We start from the raw sequence: 22,395 nt of genomic DNA, 5'->3' as shown, positions 1-22,395 counted from the left end.
TGAGGATATGTACTATAGACTTTCTATTTATATCTTTCTATTTATATCTTTATATCGCTTTATATTTAGACTTTCTGTAAAGGCGTTGGAGAACCAGTCAAACAGTGAAGAGGATAAGTCACAGTAAAACCCTACAGAACAATTGATACACCTATAGTTCAAGTTGAACTCAATCAATTTGCCATGGGAGATTAAAGAGTACCATTACATATGATAAGGGGTTCTATAGACTCACAACTGAGTACCACAGACAAGACATAAATCCCTATAGGACTAGTATAGAAATATGATGGTGATTTTTCGTTAGGGATCTGTGCTCTGCAGTCTGGGAGGATCCGTCAATCATTATGACTTACAGCCTTACAGCGTGTGTGTCTATGTGTGTGGCCCCGGTGTGTGAATGATGCCAGCAGTGCAGACAGCCAATCAATCCATTTACTGTTCAAGTGCAGATCAGTCCTGTTCCTGTTCGCAGCTCTCAGATCAGTCCTGTTCCTGTAGCAGCTCTCAGGATCAGTCCTGTTCCTGTAGCAGCTCTCAGATCAGTCCTGCTCCTGTAGCAGCTCTCGGGATCAGTCCTGTTCCTGTAGCAGCTCTCAGATCAGTCCTGTTCCTGGAGCAGCTCTCAGGATCAGTCCTGTTCCTGGAGCAGCTCTCAGGATCAGTCCTGTTCCTGGAGCAGCTCTCAGATCAGTCCTGTTCGCAGCTCTCAGAACAGTCCTGTTCCTGGAGCAGCTCTCAGATCAGTCCTGTTCCTGTAGCAGCTCTCAGATCAGTCCTGTTCCTGTAGCAGCTATCAGATCAGTCCTGTTCCTGTAGCAGCTCTCAGATCAGTCCTGTTCCTGTAGCAGCTCTCAGATCAGTCCTGTTCCTGTAGCAGCTCTCAGATCAGTCCTGTTCCTGGAGCAGCTCTCAGATCAGTCCTGTTCCTGTAGCAGCTCTCAGATCAGTCCTGTTCCTGGAGCAGCTCTCAGATCAGTCCTGTTCCTGTAGCAGCTCTCAGATCAGTCCTGTTCCTGTAGCAGCTCTCAGATCAGTCCTGTTCCTGGAGCAGCTCTCAGATCAGTCCTGTTCCTGTAGCAGCTCTCAGGATCAGTCCTGTTCCTGGAGAAGCTCTCAGATCAGTCCTGTTCCTGAAGCAGCTCTCAGATCAGTCCTGTTCCTGTAGCAGCTCTCAGGATCAGTCCTGTTCCTGTAGCAGCTCTCAGATCAGTCCTGTTCCTGTAGCAGCTCTCAGATCAGTCATGTTCCTGAAGCAGCTCTCAGATCAGTCCTGTTCCTGTAGCAGCTCTCAGATCAGTCCTGTTCCTGTAGCAGCTCTCAGATCAGTCATGTTCCTGTAGCAGCTCTCAGATTAGTCCTGTTCCTGTAGCAGCTCTCTGGTCTCCAATGTCTGCCAGCTGCTGGCTGCGTCCAGCACCATGGACAGCACTCACAGGCAGCAGTAGTAAATAAGCCGGTGGCTAAACTATGACTTCCACTTGGTGCATGATCATTATGTGTCATACAACCACCATGTGCACCCAAAAAAATTACATTATATATTAAATAATATATTTATTCTAATATATTAGATTTCAGAGCATTTTTTCATTTACAAACCCCTACTTTACGTCACTCTGATCCTTCTTACAGGATATACTAGGGTTTTACCCAGAAGAGATTTAGGTCATGGCTGGAAAAGGGTGCGTTAACCCTCCACTACATCCCTGCACATTGGCATGAGCAGCCCACCACCCCTCCCCTCCCCTCCCCAAAGCCACTCTGATCTATAGCTCATACAGCATTTCCCCCCAAAGCAAACGACACCGGCGTGGCAATTTCATGGGCGCGACCCACAATCAAGTATTGTCACCTTAGTGCGTCGTAAACCATAATGAGGGCACAGACGTCGGTCGTAAACCCCCCCCAACCCACCTCCCACACGCACACACACACACACACACACGAAAGATCACCTATATCCCCAAAGGAACTTTACGCGTGTCTTTGACCCCTATGATATTCCTGTATAGGATATTATATAGGCCTAGCTTTGCTGATATTTGTAGGCTAAAGTAAATGATAAGATTGCTATAGTACCTTTTTTCATTAAGGTGTGTAAGTGCGCGTGCGTGCATGTGTGTGTGTGCGCACAAGTGTGTGTGTATGTGCGCACACGCGTGTGTGCGTGTCTGACAGCAAGCACATGGCGGCCGTTTCTACAACACACTGACACACATCACAGGGCTGGACAGGGGAGATGATGAGAGACGTTGAGGTCTCGTCCTTGGCCCGGCCTGCTTTCATTCATTCGTCTTGTGCGCGGCTCGATGGAAATGCGATGCACATCCATTATACAGCCGGTAATCATATCTAGCAGCTCATAAATGAGAGAGCGGGGGGGGGGGGGGGGATGGAGAGGGGGGGGGGGGGGGTGGATGCACGTCAATAGGCTACTTACCGGGGTTTTATCTTGCTGGCTCGGGACTCCATGGCTGTCTGACGCTGCTAATGGTTTCATAATGACAAAATGTTCACCGGGTCCAAATCTAACATCCTGGACCGTGCCTCTATGCTACAGCGCAGACCCCCATCTTCAGCCAGTCTGCCTGTCTGTGTGTCTGCATGCAGGAGGCGGCTGGAGTTTTGGGGAGTATCCGCTCTCTGCCTCCCCTGGCTGCTCCCAGGGAAACAGATAGAAAAAAACCCCGACGAGGAGCGAGAGAGAGAGAAAAGATCCTTCTAATCCAAGAGAGGACGAGCCAGCCTCTTCTCTGCTTCTAATCCAAGAGAGGACGAGCCAGCCTCTTCTCTGGCCCCGCTTGACAATCACATCTCCAGCCGGGGGAGTAGCGGAGCGGCGCGCCGATAATAACGCAGAAAAATAGGGGGGGGGTGGGGGGGGATGAGAAAAATGGCTGACAACACTTTCACTCCTCACGTTTGCTGCTCCCTCCGCCTTCCCTCTCCCTCTCTAGCCTGCCCTCCCCTCCCCTCTCTACACACGCGTACACACACACACACGCACGCACCGTCCGAGCGACCGCGCAAACACACACGCCTGTACGCACCCGCCAGATTATCTGGAGACCCGGAGAAGCCAGACTCCAGCGAGCTTTGTGAACCCCGTTGGGTTTGTTTGTGACCGCGAGTAGGATGAGAGTGTGTGTGTGCGTGTGCGTGTGTGTGTGTGTGTGTGTGTGTGTGTGTGTGTGAATGGGGGCGGGGGAGGGGAGGGGGAGTGCAATAAGGACCTCCTCCCTGCCTGACAGTGATGCTGTACTAAGAGCAGCCACTATGGCTCCTCTGGATGGCTTAAACACCCCCCCCCCCCATCACAGATGATAGAGAGAGGAGAGGGAAAGCAGAGAAGGGTGGATGAGAAGGCAGTGTGGGAGGAGGAGGAGGAGGCAGAGAGAGAGAGAGAGATGGACAGATGCAATTACATGAAATACAAAGCGAGACGCGGCACAAGACAGGGGTAAAATGCACAGTCAAGTGGAGGTGAAAATCTAGCGGCGGGCGAGCGAGCTGGAGAGATGGATAGAGAGAGAGAGAGAGAGAGAGAGAGAGAGAGCCCGGCGCGAGTAATGCCGTCATCGTCACGCTCGCTTCGGCACAGGACCGCGGGCTGCCTGCAGCCGGTTGGCATAGTAACGCAATGAGGGAAAGCCATTTCCTGGGTGGGGAGATAAAACGGAGAGCAGCGGCGCCTCCTCTTGCGAGAGACAGAGAGTAAAGGAGGTATAGAGAGGAACAGAGAGAGTAAAGGAGGTATAGAGAGGAACAGAGAGAGTAAAGGAGGTATAGAGAGAGAGGGAGAAAGGGAGTAGAAGAGGGAGACAGAAACAGAGAGAGAAGGGCTAAAGGACAAAATCAAATATGACTATATTTTTGACCAAATGCCTTGATGCCGATGTTGTAACAATATTTCAGGGATGACTATTGGTGCTTTCACAAAATATTTATACAGAGATTTTTGATAAATAATCATCAGTCATGTGGATATAATGGCTAAGTGGGTAAGGGCAATTAACAGAACAGCTGGGACAGTCTGATAAGCTCAGAAATTGCCATGACTTTTCTATGCAGCCTTTTTTATTAGTTTCATAATAACAATACACAACGCAACAACAATAACCAAGTGACATGACGATGCAGCGACACCGTCACCATCAGCACACACACACAACACTACACATCAATAGAAGGAAATCATTCAAAAGAGAAAGAATATATAGGCTACAGCTCAGTAGCAACATACTTCATATTGTCACCTGTCTGATATAAAAAATCACGCTGTATGCACCCTTTAAAACCAGGAAAAGACAACACTTGTGCCATATCACGATAGAGAGAGAGAGAGAGAGAGAGAGAGAGAGAGAGAGAGAGAGAGAGAGAGAGAGAGGCTATGATAAAACAAGCTGAAAGACAGTGTGAAGCAGGCGTAGGAGGATGAAGGGACAGTGTTTGAAATGGGCAGCTGCACCAGTGTTGAGACTGGTGGCAGCCAGTGATGTCACCGCTGTCACTCAGCTGGAATCGCCGTGGCAACCGAGTGACCGCCGACTCCATCACCCCCCCTCCCCCCTCCCCCCCCCAGGGCCTTTGGTTGCTGTGGCGACGGCAGCAGCAAGACAGGGTAAAATGGAGGAGGGAGGGGGGTAATGTGTGTGTGTGTGTGTGTGTGTGTGTGTGTGTGTGTGTGTGTGTGTGTGTGTGTGTGTGTGTGTGTGAGAGAGAGATAGAGAAAGAAAGAGAGAGAAATTGGTGTGATGGGACTCCCGCCCGCACTTCACCTTGGCCCAGCTGTACCAGACTGAGCAGTACCATCGCTAACAAGAGCTGGAATATCTAGCTGGGCGATATGGACCAAAAGTCATATCTCGAAGTCGATACACATCTCGCTATTTTCTATGAAGTGGACTAAATGTTCAGTTGTAACTTGGTGCTTTATTGTCCAAAACTACAGACAACCACCTCTCACGCTCACCACCCACACAACAACATAAGCAGAGAGAAATACTGTGTGTGTGTGTGTGTGTGTGTGTGTGTGTGTGTGTGTGTGTGTGTGTGTGTGTGTGTGTGTGTGTGTGCGTGCGCATGTATGCGTGTGTGTCTGTGTTTTGCCCCTGGAGGCTCTCTGCTTATTGGACAAACAGACGGTTCCATATATGAAAGGCCCGCCCTCCCTCCTGACTGACAGATACGAGGACGACGACACTTTAAATGACAAAGACAACAAAGCAACAATGGGATTTAAAGGTCATCCCAGGCAAAACACAATAGAGCAGCAGCTGTTTATCTCCAAATAGCCAAATAATTCACATCCGCAACCAAAACACAAAGGACTATGACTACATATTACCTATTAAGACTGTTACTATGATTTCACTATTACCTCAATGAGTAAAACAACAAAACAGAGCCTTATTATATTGTTCATGTGTTTGTGCTTGTCATCGAGATTTTTTTCCCCCGTTTTGTTTTGATAAAGAGAACAAACTACTTTAGTAGTATTAGTATAAATACTAATTATGATACCATTAGTATTGAATTGTAATACTTTAACCATTACAAAATCTGATCATTTGCAACATTATTTACATGTGTGTACAGGAATCATGATCGTATACAAGTAGTTTCTGACCCCGATCAATGCACGCCATAAAAAAAGCACAATGCATATATCAACAACAACAACAACAACAACAACAACAAATCCAATAAAACACTGGACATTCCCCGTGTGGCGTGCAGACGGCTGAGGCTGGAGCCATTTGTCATGGTGAATGAGAGCATCTGCTTTAGACAATGCCTAGAAAGCAGCAGCGTAGTACGGCCTGTTTCTGGAGCTCCTCCAGTCATGGCAGCCGGAAGGGAGGGAGGGAGGGAGGGAGGGAGGGAGGGAGGGGATGGTGGAGGGGGGCGGTGGAGACCCGGTATGACATCACCCCTCCCGCCCCCGAGCAATGATGTAATGCATCAAAACAACAAAAAAAGCTCAGGTGCTTTGCGTCGAGCTCCAGTCATTAACGTCTCCGGCAATCGTCGGGGGAGGGGGGGGAGGGGGGGGGGAAGGACCGGGGCATCATCATTACATCACCGCGGCAACGGGGTCGTGTCTGGGGAATATCAGGCCCGCTGCCCAACCCCCCCCCCCCCCCCCCCCCCCCCCCCCTTTTAATGCTTTCTAGGAACAAACAAGCCTATTAATCAGTTTTTCTACTGAGTAATCACAATGGAAATGGAGAGGCGGGTGTATTGATCCGAGGTGATTGTGACGGTGACGTGACAACAACGCCGCTTGAGAGCAACATGAACGCATTCAAATTCAATTTGAAGCCTGTGTGCTAAATGCATGAGGTGGGGGGGGGGGGGGGGGGGGGGGGGGAGAGGGAGGGTGGGGGGAGGGGGCGGTACCTCGTCTGCCATTTATAAACACACCCAGCGAACCCAGCGTGGCTGCAACTGTGGGTAGGTCATGTGATGTGGGTAGGTCATGTGATCAGGTTCCCGGACCGGTACATAGCAGCATTAGAGCCATAAAGAAAACTCATTACTCGGTCGCACGACACAGCCGTGCACAAATACATATTCACACACGCTCACACACTGGTGAAAGCTTCAAGGAGGTCCATTTAGAAATCCAAAGCGATGAACAGAGATAGAGAGAGAAGAAGAGAAAAAAGGATTTGACAGATTTCACCAGCCCTCTACTGAGTAAATCCATAGCACATAATCCATCCAGCATCAAGTCAAGTGTACTGTACACCATCTATTCCATTTAACTCTCTCCATTAGAGCCCATCAAAATAGCAGAGGTTCATAACCTTTACATCAAGCATTCAGCTGATGATTTTACACAGAGAAGAACAAGCCCAGATTGTTCCACTCCCACATCACAGCCAGCAGCAAAGCAACGGAACAACTTAATCATAAGTACAATGCTGTTATCATTAAACACACGCATAGACAACACACTAAGTCCTGCTTCGCATTTGATGACGCCAATACAACTGGGTTAACAAGAACAAGTTGATAACAAGACAACTGGCATCATGATGTCTGGACCTCTGTCCATGGTCCTGACATCCATGATCACACATGGGCCAGAGGAGGAAAGGGAGGAAAGAAATAATCTGTTTAGAATGAAACAATACTTCGTAACAGAATATATCCAGGAGCAATCAGCCGAGATCAGAACACGCCAAAGCATGCTACAATACACCAGACATCAGCAGACACTCTTCCTCATACAGCTCTTGAAGCTCCCAGTCATACGTACATGTCACATGCATTTTAGTGGCACTCTTAACCAGCCTTATACAGTGAGCATTAAGTAGGTCGTTTTGCAGTGTCTTACTCGAGGAAATGTGGCTGTGTGGATGGACACACTTTGGCCGTTCAACCTTGTGACATACTAGGATTTATTGCTTCGTACTGTAACTAATTGACCATAGTCACTTTTATGAAGACGCTCCCTCAGTCAAAGTACAGAAGGTGCTTTAATCGTTGAGAGCGGTCCCGTTGCGACAGCTTCAACAGCATTCTTAAAATGGCAAAGATGATCTAATAAAAAGACGAGGTTTTCCTAGCTGCTGCTACCGCCCAAGGGACTATTTGATTTATGGCACATTTGTCACTTCTGCAATGCTCTAAAAAATAATTTGTCAGGAACACAGGCAGACAAGCATGTTTACAAAAAGACTGCATTTGTAGATTCACAAGCCAAGAGAAATCAAATCTGTCGCAATCCCGTAGCTCTCAAAATGCATGAATGAAAAAGAACAAAAAACAACGAAAAGAAAATTTACTCTGCCACTACTAGCTACTCTGGGATAAGAGATTGACAGAGAGGTAATACTCTTGGCAGGTGTATGAAAAGTTGATCAGTACCTACAAGTTTCCGGATCAGGTTATAGCCTAACTGTGGAAGGTGACCAACCGGAGGTCTTTAGCATCAGAAGGTCAGAGGGGCTTATTGGTTCAGTGGGCTAGTGAGCCATGTGCTGCAAGATGGTTCAACATGCTGGGTTTGAATCTGGCTCATCTCTCTCTCTCTCTCTCTCTCTCTCTCTCTCTCTCTCTCTCTCTCTCTCTCTCTCTCTCTCTCTCTCTCTCTCTCTCTCTCTCTCTCTCTCTCTCTCTCTCTCTCTCTCTCTCTCTCTCTCTCTCTCTCTCTCTCTCTCTCTCTCTCTCTCACACGCATGCACACATGGCGCCACGGCATGCAGCTTAATAAAGCAGAAATACCACCACAGACACAATCTTAAACCAGAAGGTGCAGGTAGAGTGCCTTAAGAAAGATCGACTACGAAAAAAATCTCAATTTGGTGGAGTAACGTTCTTATTCCAGCGGATACCTGGTCAAATGTAGACGAAATGACGTCACATTCAGATATGTGCAGCACAGCTACAATGACGTTTGATAACAGAAAATGTTCCAGCTGTCTAAAACATCAACGGTAAAAAAAAACAAGTTTAACACATTTAATTGAAGGCAATATGACTCGTGTTCTTTCCAGGCCGTCAGATTTGTCCATTAAAGGCGCAGAATTGACAGGCTAAAGCAGGCGTTATAATTTGAATTGACAGGCTTAACAGCTGTTATAGTGTCATTTGTTGCGAGGTGTTGCAAGTCAGACGCAAACGGATCATCTCCGCGGAGAGCAATAATTGCTCATGTGGAATCTTAACGAGTTGAGTTTTACCCTCTATCACAGCTTCATGCGGGAGGCTCATTTTACATTTTACAACTCCATGTGGGAAGATATTTACCTGGAGACGTTTTTATTCTGCCCTGCCCTATGGGCCTCTGCCCTATGGGCCTCTCCATACCCACATCAACTTCAAGACATGATGTAGCCTCAATTTAGAAAATGCCAAAGTGTTTGTGCAGATTGTTGCATCACAGAGTGATGGAACTGTGCCAGGAAAATAAACAAACGCAACTTGTGGAAGATGCAACTTCAGGACAGGACAGGCTGCTGCACAGAAATATGGGTTTACATAATATTACAAATGAGAGAATGTATTAGAAAGTGTAAAGTATTTCATCATATTCCTATCCGAGTGCTTTCCATGTTATCATCAATGTCTTTTCTTCATCTTATAAATGCATAAAGAGGGGGAATGTGCGCACTAGTAAATTCTATTTCGAGGCACCAGCAACACATTTTAACCATTATTTTACAAGGCAAGTTGAATTCTTTCAAAATCACCTAGGCCTACTCATGGCTAACTTGTCACATCTGCTGTAACATCCAACACTGTGTAACATCGTTACACATCGTTACACAGTTTTCGTTTTGTATCCACATTTAAGTGACACCACCAGCACCAAAGACAACAAAAACAGCATACTTGATGGTGTTAGCTACTGTAGCTATGCTGCGTTAGCCGGGCTAATGGTGCTTGGCTCATTACCATTGTAATAAATGCCATCTGTCAACCTCTTTGACAATACCTCACTTTCAAAAAGGTCTTTGAATGTCAAAGCTGACATGAAAAGCACAACATCAAATGTCAGCAAACGCCTTCTAATTAAACCGGTTGAGAAACGAAGCACAACAAAATCAATTGGTGGTAGTTGATTTTCATCTGTTATACAAGAAGGCACCACTTCACTTGCTTTATATAGAGGATACAGTCCCCTCTCCATCATAGCACAATGTCTGCTAGCTCGCCATTAACAATACATTCATCTTTTGTCTTTGGCCCATCTATAAATAGATGCAGAACGCTCAAGTGAAGGAAGCAATAAGACAAAGTAAGCTGCAAAAGGCTCAAAAAGACGTGTAGAAAACAAATGAAATGTCTTTATTTAGCACCGCGGTGAGCATGTTTGACAAGCCAGCCTTCACAGGCAATCATCTCCACCGCCTTTACACAGGTTATTTGGTCATTTGGAGTCCAAACACCTCAAGCTGACGGAAAGAAAAGGCAGTGAGAAAGCAAAAAGGAGGAAAGCAACACGAAAAAAACAAGAGAGCACGCAACAAAGCAGAGCAGATCTTTTTTTCAGTATTCCAGAGTAGAATAAACCTGATGCTTTTTGTATCTATGCACAGCTGAAGCACAAAGGACAGCTCTAAAAATAGCAGCCGGGCTTCTCCATGGATGACAAGTGGAGCTTTTTCTCTCTGCAGGTCTGACTGCTCCAACACCCAGAGCTCTGATCTGTTCAACCCCTTTTACCCACAAGCACCTCTGCTCAGGCCCGGCAGCATCCCGTGGCCGATCCTGGAATATGGGCTATATATTGGATCCGGGCAGGTCGTTTGGCTTGATTGTCTTGTCTTATAAATTGACAAATATGTCTATCTGTATCAATTAAATGGCTCCGATTAAGCTCGGAGAAGCATTTATGTAGTTTGTGAAACCACCATCACGACGGAACCCCCCGAGCACATAACTTATCAGCGGCTCGCATCTAGTTCATAAAATCGAGGCGAGACTCAACACGAGCGCACCCGCACACAGTGCGGATAGCGATAATGTGTAAGCGTAATTGCGATGAGCCTAAAAGACAGTCGATACTGTACGGTTATCTGGCCCCATCGGCAGCGAGAGGAGCTGCGCTTGAGATACGACGTGCCTCAAACAGCTTAATTGTGGCCATTATCTCCGTGAGTGTGCGGGCCCCTGAGCTGTGGAGCGCGACGGCGATGTTTATCACTCGCCGAGGCTACGCGATGAGCTCCACGTCGCCTCGCTCGCGTACTTTACGACCCAACCAACTGCAGATCGCAAAGCATGATCATATGTAAGGAAGTGGAGGAAGGAACATTTGTTATGGTGGCAGTTTCAACACATTCTGTCCATGTAGCCGTTGATGTGGTGGTGATATAATTTGAGTGCGGTGCAGCATGGCGTCGCCCCTTCGCTCTTTATCATTCCCGACGCCGGCAAATGGAAGGTATTTATTAAAAGAAGACGAGCAGAAGCTACAGACATGAGGGATGGGAGGCAGACGAAGATAAACCACCGGCACTAGCACAAACACAGCTAGAACACACACACACACAGACACGACACACACACACACACGTACACACACACACGCACACACACACACACACACACACACACACACACACACACACGCCAGTGTTATTAGATACAGTACCTGGGCTTTATTGCATTCCTGGGAGGCAGGATAAGGGGAGAGCCATGAAAAGAAGCAGAGGAGATGAAAGTTATCAAAGTGCCGGTCGAGGATGTGACAAATGAGGCCTGAAGCATCAGTGGCACGTTCAAGCGCACCGCGCTGCACAGACAAAAAGTCCATCTCAACACGGATGTATTGTAGGACTGCGTCTTAAACATGTCTTTAACAATGTACGGTATCGAGGCCTAAAGACTGAGTTTTCTTCCAGCAAGTAGAAACAAACTCACCCTGAGATTCACTTGTTTCTGATGCTCGCTGTTTTACCTGTGTGTTTTTTCGAAGTAACAATATCCTACAATACTGCTTGTTTTAAGGCAACATGACTTGGTTCAAGAAAACCCTCAAGACAAGTTGATTTGGATGGACGTATTTGGGCAGATTTGTTCGCTTTTTTAAGAACAACATCCTTTTAGGACTCAGCAGCAGGTCGAAGGAACAGTCAGGGAGATCAACTTTCACAGTGTGAACTGAACTCGCTGAACTCAAGCCAAGGACGAGGAAGGAAGAAGGCAGGGAACAAACCTGCACACACACATCCTTCCTCTTCAGCACGCTATTGATTACTGAAGACACTCGTTAACTTCTTCAACTCCTAATTACCACCGCAGGACAATCTCAACCTCTAAATAAAACATACCAGTCCTCTTAACAGGTGCAGCTACGTGTAGGATTCTTTTAAATCAATACATCAAGTCAACTTAACCGTGCACAATTAACTTCAATAAAACTGCGGTCAAGATGACTGGGATCCTTTTCAAAAAGTACGGCCACATTTAAACCCATAAAGCCAGCTGCTTCCTGTGGCAAAGAGGAAGTTTCTACTTGGCCGCACCTCTCCTCCCCGACGTCACTCTGTGTGCCTTTGTTTTGAAACGAAAGAAGAAGTATAACAACGGATATTAACAACTCATGATTAACAGCCAGTACGCACGATAAGGTAAGCTAACACCAAGCTGAAACTTTGTAGTTGCATTAGCGAAAATGGAATAAAGTTTTGAATCCCTTGCAACACAGACATTAGAGCTACAGGCCACCAATTGATGAGATTTGGTCTCTCGGACCTAAATCAGATCATCGTAAATAAACACCTTTCACAAACACACAGGCGGCCGCCGCCAGAGTAACTGATGCGTCCCTCTCAGCACAGTTGATTGATAATATGTGAGCAGTGTCACGTTCAAGAGGGGCGCGTGCTGGTTGGTGGACGCGTTGGCTGTGGCGGGGATTAAACGCGTGACCTTCTGATTGCGGGACGGCCTCTCTGCCCACTCGGCCACCCGGCTGGAGGAAAGGGCTGAAGGAGTATTGATCGGCTGTGGGCCTGCTGCTTGGATAATTATGGAACAGCTGTTTCAGGGCCTTAGTTGCCCTGGCTACTGGGCTGTGGTGAGGGAGGGGGAGGGGAGTGAGCAAGAGGAGAGAAGAGGTTCAAGGTAGGGCTGCTGACTCTGAGCGAGATGAACATATATTAATGTTTTTTTTTTACCCAATACCTTGATATCGATATTGCGACGATACTGCGATGACTATTGGCGCTTTCACAAAATATGTACACAATGAGATTTTTGATAAATACTCCATAAGTAATGTGGATACAATGACTGAGGGGTAAAGTCACATAATAGAACAGCTAGAACACTCTGGCAAGTTCAGAAATTACATCACTTTACTGTAATGCAGCCTTTGAAACTAGGAAAATACAACACTCATGCCGTATCACCATATTACGATATCCAAAATCTAAGACGATATCTAGTCTGATATCATAATTTTGATACAATATCGATATATTGCCCAGCCCTGGTTCAAGGAAAGGAAGGAGAGAAGGGGAGAGGAAGATAAGGAGGAAGAAGAGAGGAAGAAGACAAGGAGGAAGTCTGTTCCTCCTTGTCTGTTCAGAGGAGAGGAAGATGATGAGGAAGAGGAGAACAGTAGTGGAAATCGTAATGATTCAGCCGCTTTGATCATAATACAATATCCTGGGTTATGGTCAAAAGGCGGACTGTACCATTCAATAGATCAGTGGTTCTCAATGTGGGCTCTGGGGACCACCAAGGATCCTTCAATTTTGATTTGATTATATATATATATATTTTTTTTTAATCATAGTTTCACTGTTATCTCAATACAGATAGTCATGGAATTCTGGATAAAATCATATCTATTATCTAACAATAAAGATATTCTCTGATTTGGTCAATGAGACAAAATCTCATCAAATCAGGGTCCGTGGCCCTAATGTGGACTAATTTAGGGGTCTGTGAAGTGTTGAGAATCACTACATAGCAGAAGTGTGTGTGTGTGTGTGTGTGTGTGTGTGTGTGTGTGTGTGTGTGTGTGTGTGTGTGTGTGTGTGTGTGTGTGTGTGTGTGTGTGTGTGTGTGTGAGGCCATTTACACCTGGCACTAACATGCGTTTTCTGTGATCAGATTGCAATCGGATAGTGCTTGACCACATTAGCCTGATTTAATTGACACCTGGCGTTAACATGCGTTTTGGGTGATCAACAGACTGCAATCCGATCACCCAAAACGGGTGTTCTCTCAATCCACATACAGTTGCTGTATGCGGATTGAGAGGACACATTGCAGCACTTACTTATGTTTAATGTGGTCACAATGTGTCCCTGACCACCTCCGGAGGTGGTCTGGCCGATCAGATCGCAATGACGCAATCCGTCCTCAATGTGTCTTGGGGGCATTTACACCTGTACTTTCAAGTGGTCAGGCACTATCTGATTGCAATCTGATCACAGAAAATGCATGTTAGTGCCAGGTGTAAATGGCCTCTGTGTGTGTGTGTGTGTGTGTGTGTGTGTGTGTGTGTGTGTGTGTGTGTGTGTGTGTGTGTGTGTGTGTGTGTGTGTGTGTGTGTGTGAGAGAGGGAGAGAGACATGTCAACAGCACAAATGGCTGCTGATGGTAGAGATAGAGATCGCATGTATGTGATAAAGTGCACAATAGAGAGAGAAAGAGAGGGAGGGCGACAGGGAGATAATGTGTGTGTGTGTGTGTGTGTGTGTGTGTGTGTGAGTGTGTGTGTGTGTGTGTGTGTGTGTGTGTGTGTGTGACAGTGTGAGAGGGATGATGATGTGTATGTGAAGAGAGAGTGTGTGTGTGACACAGAGAGAGAGAGACCTTGATGGGTTTGCGAGAACTAACTTGTGTGTCCATTCAGAACAAGGCTGCTCAGTGTTGGCCCGCCGGTCTGAGCGCGTGCAATAGGCCTGCCAGTCTGAGCGCGTGCAGAAGGCCTGCCAGTCTGAGCGCGTGCAGAAGGCCTGCCAGTCTGAGCGCGTGCAGAAGGCCTGCCAGTCTGAGCGCGTGCAGAAGGCCTGTGCTGCATCTTAAACGATCTCCTCTTTAGAAAACACCTCTGCTTTATCTACAGGATCACATCGATCTGTGGACACAGAAACTTTTCCTCGTCGTCTCAGCAGCTTTGTGGTTTTGCACTCCTTCATATTTGACGCTTGTATAATGATGACAGCCATCTAGGATTTTAGGCTTATTCTATTACTGCACACCTTTTAAGTCGCTCTCGATAAGCGTGACAGCTAAACGCCTCAAATCAATATAATGTCATATTTCCTATTCCAAGCTATTCTAGCTCAGGAACTAGCGCAAGGGAGTGAGACAACTCACATAGATTTTCGCTTTTGTTTGTTTGTTAGGCAAGTAGTCACTGCTGGGATCGTTTTGCACTGGTTGTCCCAGGTGTCTTTTTCTTTGGATTTTTCTGTTGATTAAGTTTGAGTTCCCTTCCTATAGAGAGGCAAAGTGAACATCATTTCCTGCTTCAGCACTGTACCAGAGATTTATATCTGCCATTTATTTTCCCATAGACATTTCGTAAAATGCTTATAAAAATAGTTTTACTTGTTCAAACCAAATGGTTCAGATATATTTAGAAACAGGAGAGACCACATAACATTTCACTAGGACCTAAACATAAAAAAGAAATGCGGATTTAACGAAAATATTTTCTCAATGTTGTTGTTCTTTTGTTTTGGTCCAAGTGAAATGTTCTATGGTCTCTATAGATTCTAAATATAGCTGAACCGTTTGGTTTGACGAAGTAAAACTATTTTTTAATAAGCATTTTACGAAATGTCAATGGGAAAATAAAGGGCGGATGGAAATCTCTGGTACAGTGCTGAAGCAGGAAGTGACGTTCACTTTGCCTCTCTACTAATAGGTAGAGCTGTTTTATTTGTCTGTTCAGCCATGCCGGCAATCGCTGCTCACGCCAATTACCCAGTTGTGCCTTTTATTCCAAACAAACCACTGTTACAGCTTCCAGTAACATAAAACACATGTTCCTTCCCTGGAAAGTCCTGCTCAACATCGGCTGTTTGGAACCGCAACTGTAAAACCTTTCATGTAGGTTACCGTATCTATCACTATTATGTGATGCATTATCAGTAATAGAGTAGCAAAATGCAATTGTATTTCTCTGAAAATAACACAGGCTATTACTTTAAGAAATGCCAAGCCTGCTAATAGTCATTGGAGTTTATCGACTAATGGCAAAGTAAGTCCATCTATTCAAATTTGCCACATCGCTTCTCCGATATTGTCGTCCCTCGAGAAATTGATGCAAAAGTAATTGCGCAAATGGACGTTTAGATTGAGTGTTTATCGAAGAAGCCAATTCATTTGACGAGAAATTGTTCCGACGCCAGATATCCATTCCTCATGAAATAACATCAAAAAATGTTTCAACCCAGACAAGCAAATAATCCCTAATTCACGAGGATAATAGCTGTGCTTCAGATGGTGGAGGAGGGAGGGGGGTTTGGAGTGTGTTCAGGGGGGTTGTGTGTGGGTAGCTGTGCGTGTCAGTGCTCCCAGAGGGACTTCCACTACAGGGTTAGCATTACATTTACATTTTAGCCACTTTGCTTCCAATGAGTAAGCAGCTACAAGTTCAATGTCTTGCTCAAGGACAGCGACGGCACAAATGGCTGTTGATGGACAATGGTCACGGTGGGGATTGAACCGGTGACCTTGCACTTACAGGATGGATGGTCTCTCTAACCACAAAGGCCATTCAGCTACTGGCAAAGTGTCCCCCTGAAACCAGGGGAAAGATTTAGACACTGAGGAAGGTGGCTGCATGCCATGGGTACATCTATCACATCACCTCACATCACCCTCTGAGGGACAGGTACACTCCGCTCTACAGTTTAGGAGTCCAACAAAGTTTGAAATCATCACTCCAAAACGCTATGTACCCATTTTAAGAGGACACAAATAATGTAATCTGACATGAACCACCCAGTATTTCCCAAAATAAACAGTTGATTATTTGATCCACAAAAATTGTGTCATTTTCTTAGTGAATGTCTTGACAAAGATAATAGTGAATATCCTTCGGTAATGAGTTTTACCGTCATGACAGCAATCGCTTTATCAGAGTAGCATCCCTTTATTGTTGTTTTGGAATGAACCTTCAAAACGCAGTGCTGGTTATTCTATAGGCAGAGAAACGACATCATATCCTGCCAGCATTACCCTGTCTGTTATCATGAAAGCATTCTTCTAACCTGCATATAGGGAGCATCATGCTATGTGGAGATAGAGCCTAAATAATTGAACAGATGTGTCTCAAATATTTTGGGAAGAGCGTTGATGCCTTCAAATCAATGACTCCTCTGACGTTTTGCTACCTGGTTTTAATATAGGAGTGATTAAGCTCAACAAAAGCCTCGGCTGCAACAGAGCTTTAATAATAATAATAATAATACATCGGATTTATATAGCGCTTTTCCAAATGCTTTCCTCTCTTCAATCCCAGGTTTCTCCTCTGTGCATTCTCACCTCCTAAATATGCCTTTGGGGTGGGAGGAGGGAGAATCCGAGCACTGCCTGGCATTCTAAACACCAGAGATTAGCTTGCTCTGTCAGCTTAGCATCCACCCAGATCCAGCTCCTCTGTCGCTCTCCACCACCCTCCCCTCGGTCTCTCAGCAGCAGCAGCAGCAGCAGCAGTACTGCACTCTTGTTAAGTTCGCTCCCTTCTCCTACTGTACTTCGGAGTGCACTCGAGCAGAGCACATTTGGGACCGCCGGTTGCCATGGCGGCGGCGCCCGTTCCATCCTTCCCACAGGAGCGCTAGTGGAGCGAGGAGGGTTGAGTCAGTGTGTGTGACAGGAGGAGAGAGGAGGGTTGAGTCAGTGTGTGTGACGGGAGGAGGAGGGTTGAGTCAGTGTGTGTGACGGGAGGAGAGAGGAGGGTTGAGTCAGTGTGTGTGACGGGAGGAGGAGGGTTGAGTCAGTGTGTGTGACGGGAGGAGAGAGGAGGGTTGAGTCAGTGTGTGTGACGGGAGGAGGAGGGTTGAGTCAGTGTGTGTGACAGGAGGAGAGAGGAGGGTTGAGTCAGTGTGTGTGACGGGAGGAGGAGGGTTGAGTCAGTGTGTGTGACGGGAGGAGAGAGGAGGGTTGAGTCAGTGTGTGTGACGGGAGGAGAGAGGAGGGTTGAGTCAGTGTGTGTGACGGGAGGAGAGAGGAGGGTTGAGTCAGTGTGTGTGACAGGAGGAGAGAGGAGGGTTGAGTCAGTGTGTGTGACAGGAGGAGAGAGGAGGGTTGAGTCAGTGTGTGTGACGGGAGGAGAGAGGAGGGTTGAGTCAGTGTGTGTGACGGGAGGAGAGAGGAGGGTTGAGTCAGTGTGTGTGACGGGAGGAGGAGGAGGGTTGAGTCAGTGTGTGTGACGGGAGGAGGAGGAGGGTTGAGTCAGTGTGTGTGACAGGAGGAGAGAGGAGGGTTGAGTCAGTGTGTGTGACGAGAGGAGGAGGGTTGAGTCAGTGTGTGTGACGAGAGGAGGAGGGTTGAGTCAGTGTGTGTGACGGGAGGAGGAGGAGGGTTGAGTCAGTGTGTGTGACGGGAGGAGGAGGAGGGTTGAGTCAGTGTGTGTGACGGGAGGAGGAGGGTTGAGTCAGTGTGTGTGACGGGAGGAGGAGGGTTGAGTCAGTGTGTGTGACGGGAGGAGAGAGGAGGGTTGAGTCAGTGTGTGTGACGGGAGGAGAGAGGAGGGTTGAGTCAGTGTGTGTGACGGGAGAGAGAGGAGGGTTGAGTCAGTGTGTGTGACGGGAGAGGAGGAGGGTTGAGTCAGTGTGTGTGACGGGAGGAGAGAGGAGGGTTGAGTCAGTGTGTGTGACGAGAGGAGGAGGGTTGAGTCAGTGTGTGTGACGGGAGGAGGAGGGTTGAGTCAGTGTGTGTGACGGGAGGAGAGAGGAGGGTTGAGTCAGTGTGTGTGACGGGAGGAGGGTTGAGTCAGTGTGTGTGACGGGAGGAGGAGGGTTGAGTCAGTGTGTGTGATGGGAGGAGAGAGGAGGGTTGAGTCAGTGTGTGTGACGGGAGGAGGAGGGTTGAGTCAGTGTGTGTGATGGGAGGAGGAGGAGGGTTGAGTCAGTGTGTGTGATGGGAGGAGGAGGAGGGTTGAGTCAGTGTGTGTGACGGGAGGAGGAGGAGGGTTGAGTCAGTGTGTGTGACGGGAGGAGAGAGGAGGGTTGAGTCAGTGTGTGTGACGGGAGGAGGAGGGTTGAGTCAGTGTGTGTGAAGGGAGAGAGAGGAGGGTTGAGTCAGTGTGTGTGACGGGAGAGAGAGGAGGGTTGAGTCAGTGTGTGTGACGGGAGAGAGAGGAGGGTTGAGTCAGTGTGTGTGACGGGAGGAGGAGGAGGGTTGAGTCAGTGTGTGTGACGGGAGAGAGAGGAGGGTTGAGTCAGTGTGTGTGACGGGAGAGAGAGGAGGGTTGAGTCAGTGTGTGTGACGGGAGGAGACGACGGGCCATGAGAAAGTTCAGCGTGGCCCTTTGAATCCAAAACACAGCGAGGCTAAATATAGGGAGCGGGGTGTGTGGGGATGGCTTTAGGTGGGCGGGGGATGACGTTTGCCGCATTTCCCCTCCATTTTTTTTTGAAAGCAGAACAGAGAACCCTGGGCTGTTCTCACACAGCGTTCCGGGGGGGAACTGGCTGCACTGTGACAGAACCCCCTGGGAGCGTCGGGAATGAGGGGAATGCAGTGAAATTGTGCAGAACAGTGTGCGGTAAAGTGCAGTGCATTCTGCTTATGTGCATCGTTAGTGTGAAAACGCTTGGCTTCCTATTCCCAGGGACAGAGCGCGCAGAGGGAGGAGGAGACCTGACGCAATGCACACGGCCAGCTAACTCTTACACTGCTGGGGTCCAATCCACTCATGTGGGTTGACATCAATACCCTGCCACCGGTTAACCTCGCCACTGAGGAGCCTGCTAAGATACCCGTGCAGGGCTACTACTCTAGCTCCCGGTTGAGCAAGGCACACATTACTGTCGGGGGTTTGATTCCCATCGGGACCGTTCATGCTGAAAATGGATCCACTGGTGGCACTTTGGATGAAAGCCAACAAAAAAGCGACTGAAAATAATCTAACTCTAGGCTGCTTAAAAAGATAATTCAATGTCTGTACTGTCAGGATTGCATTATGATCTAAAGTCTATTTATAAAATTGACTGGCATGTAGAAATGCTGAAAGTAATTTACTTTCACGTCCTGAAATATGTTTTGATTTAATTTAGAGAGGTATTGAAGATAGTGGTGTTTAAAACTGTATCTGATGTGAAGCATCAGGGGGAATGAAATCCAACAATACTGCTCTGACTGTTCGGATGTAAGATGACAGTTGAATAAGAATAATCCCCCCATGACCTGATGCTCTCACCATCTAAAGTACAGAACAAATTGCCCATCTTTACAAGTGACAAAACGTGCTTAAAAAAAGTGCCTCTTGTTTCAAGATCATCTCAAATTCAACCGCACACACTGGAAACAAATGAATTGGCAGCAGATAATCTTCACTTGTTAAGAATAAGAATTTGAGAGTCAAATGAAGATGAAATAGCTTGTTTGGCGATGTGCGTGAGGGGTTGAGCGGCAGCAGGGCGCTCTGGGTAAACAACACACAGCAGAGAGGCACCAGGAGGAGCCCTGGGGAGACGTGTTGCTGCAAAAGTCTCTCCAGACACATCTTTCTATCAACACCCCTTCTATCTCCGTCCATCTCAGTTGGTTACATGATCATACAATGCAATGATACATTTAAGAACAGGATCTGTGGTGGTACAACACCTCAGCCGAAAAAGCCAAGAGAAACTTTCAACCTTCTTTGCTTGCAACTTGAGTTTCTTTAGGAATATGCATCTATTGTAATTATTCTCAAGACAGAAATGATGCATGTATGAGCATCTTGTAAGTCCATATGGGCTGGGCACACAGAGTGGATGACGCTTGCCAGCAGTCCTATGCCCTATCATAGGACTGCTGTTACAAACATGGGAAGCACATACACTTTCTACAGTAGGAGATACATATAGCACACACAAACCGCCCTCTCCCTAATATAAGGTTGTTCAACCCTGTTTATTGGTCGTGCTTAGCTAGACTTAGCTAGACACATTCTCTGCAAAGCCCTCTGAGACATGCTTGTGAATTAGAGCTATACAAATAAACTTGACTTTTGAATGCTCGGCAAAAAAGAATGTGTTTTGAGGGCAGAGCAGTGACACACTAAAACAAAGCAGCAACTTTGCACACAAGTCTGGCAAGTGTAATCTAGCAAGTACGGGTAAGACAACAATCAAAACAGCACAGGAAGGATAACTCGGGGGTGCCAGGACGAGGAAAGCGAGCTCGGAAGTGGCACCCGGCGGGCGCAGACTGCTTGGGAGCACCACAACAACCACCACAGGCTACAACACCAGAGAGGGTCGGCTGAGGGTACGAAGCGGGGGGGGGGTGAAAACTACAACCAGAATACACACAGTCAGGAAACACACAAGTTCAGCCGTGTTCTTACGCGGGGACCACACGGCAGGTTCTGAAGGAGGAACACACCACAAACAAGAGCAACAGAGCCAACAAGTGTGCGTCTCCAAGCGCCGTCTTGGAGCGCACGGCGAGCTACCACAGCGGGGGGGGTAAAGGCACAGCTGTGGCGCGGCGCTGCCTGCCAGCCACGGGGTATAAAGACTCACCGTGTGGTATCCCCGGGCTATGGGAGGCTTGCCGGTGGGGTACGGGTCCACGGTGTCGATGATCGTCTGCCTCTCCCCCTTCTGGTTGATCTTCCGAAAACGCCGGCGGGACTGTCGGTGCGAGGCTTGCCGCTGGAAGTACTCCTCATTTTCGTCCATATAGTCCACCTGCAAAGCAGAGGGAGAGGAGTGACTGAGTCTTCTTCTTCTTACGCACCCCCTCCCCTCCTACCTCCCCCTCCCTCCCCCCTGCCCCTCACACTGCGTAAAAATAGCAGTGCGTGTGGGCTGCGCTGTGCACACACCTACGTCAAAGGGTGCTCACAACGTAGACAGAGAGAGTGGAGAGGGAGAGAGAGAGAGGGAGGGAGAGAGAGAGAGAGAGATGGAGAGGGAGGGAGAGAGAGAGGGAGGGAGGGAGAGAGAGAGAGGGAGGAGAGGGAAGGAGAGAGAGAGAGAGGAGAGAGAGAGAGAGGAGATAGAGAGGGAGGGAGAGGAAGAGAGAGAGGGAGGGAGGAGAGAGAGAGAGAGAGAGGGAGGAGAGAGAGAGGAGAGAGAGAGGGAGGGAGAGAGGGAGGAGAGAGAGAGGGAGGGAGAGAGGGAGGGAGGGAGAGAGAGAGAGAGGGAGAGGGAGAGAGAGAGAGAGAGAGGGAGGAGAGCGAGATGAGAGACAGGGAGGGAGAGAGGGAGGGAGAGAAGGAGGAGAGAGAGGGCAGGTAAAGAGACAGCGATGGGGAACAGACTGAGTGACGGAGAGAGTGTGATAAACAGACACACGGAAGATGGAGCGGGAAACAAATGGGTGAACAGAAATAAAGGAACTCTCTCAACTCCTTCTGTGTCTCTCGATGAAGCACAATAAATGACGCGTCAAAATAAAATAAAATCTATGTTTCCATCTCAAAGAATTACGAGGAAGGGGGGGGGGGGGGGGGGGGGGGACACCCAGAGATTTTCCTTGAGGAAAGCGAGACAGAGACAGAGACAGAATGCCACTTCAGCAGCAGAGCAGTCAGTGAAGTCATCTTTTACAGTGTTCTGAAGTCTTTTCAGCTAAATGCTTTTGTTTGTTTGTTAATGGGGCCAGTGTGTTAGCCAGTGGCTTTGGGGCCGTGATGGAATGACACATTTTAAGGCGTTTTTAATTATTTATTTCTTTATTTTTTACAGTTGGGGCCCATTCGCTTGGCACTTTCACTGCGGCTTCACATTTCACAGCGCTCAG

At 47.6% G+C, this 22,395-nt stretch overlaps 1 protein-coding gene across 1 annotated transcript in view; it reads right to left on the bottom strand.

Annotated features, from left to right (window-relative positions):
• Positions 1 to 22,395, bottom strand: part of rapgef2b (Rap guanine nucleotide exchange factor 2b) — a gene marked incomplete at its 5' end in the record, with an annotated part of 140,845 nt that overhangs the window by 47,131 nt on the left and 71,319 nt on the right. The window contains 3 exon segments of the mRNA XM_083651574.1: positions 11,114 to 11,131; positions 21,171 to 21,391; positions 21,394 to 21,431. Coding sequence (XP_083507700.1) covers positions 11,114 to 11,131; positions 21,171 to 21,391; positions 21,394 to 21,431 — 277 coding nt within the window.

Source organism: Poromitra crassiceps (genome assembly GCF_964638095.1).
Source record: "Poromitra crassiceps genome assembly, chromosome: 15".
NCBI classification, from domain to species: domain Eukaryota; kingdom Metazoa; phylum Chordata; class Actinopteri; order Beryciformes; family Melamphaidae; genus Poromitra; species Poromitra crassiceps.
The sequence above is the reverse complement of the archived record's forward strand: the minus strand, read 5'-3'. Positions and strand labels throughout refer to the sequence as shown.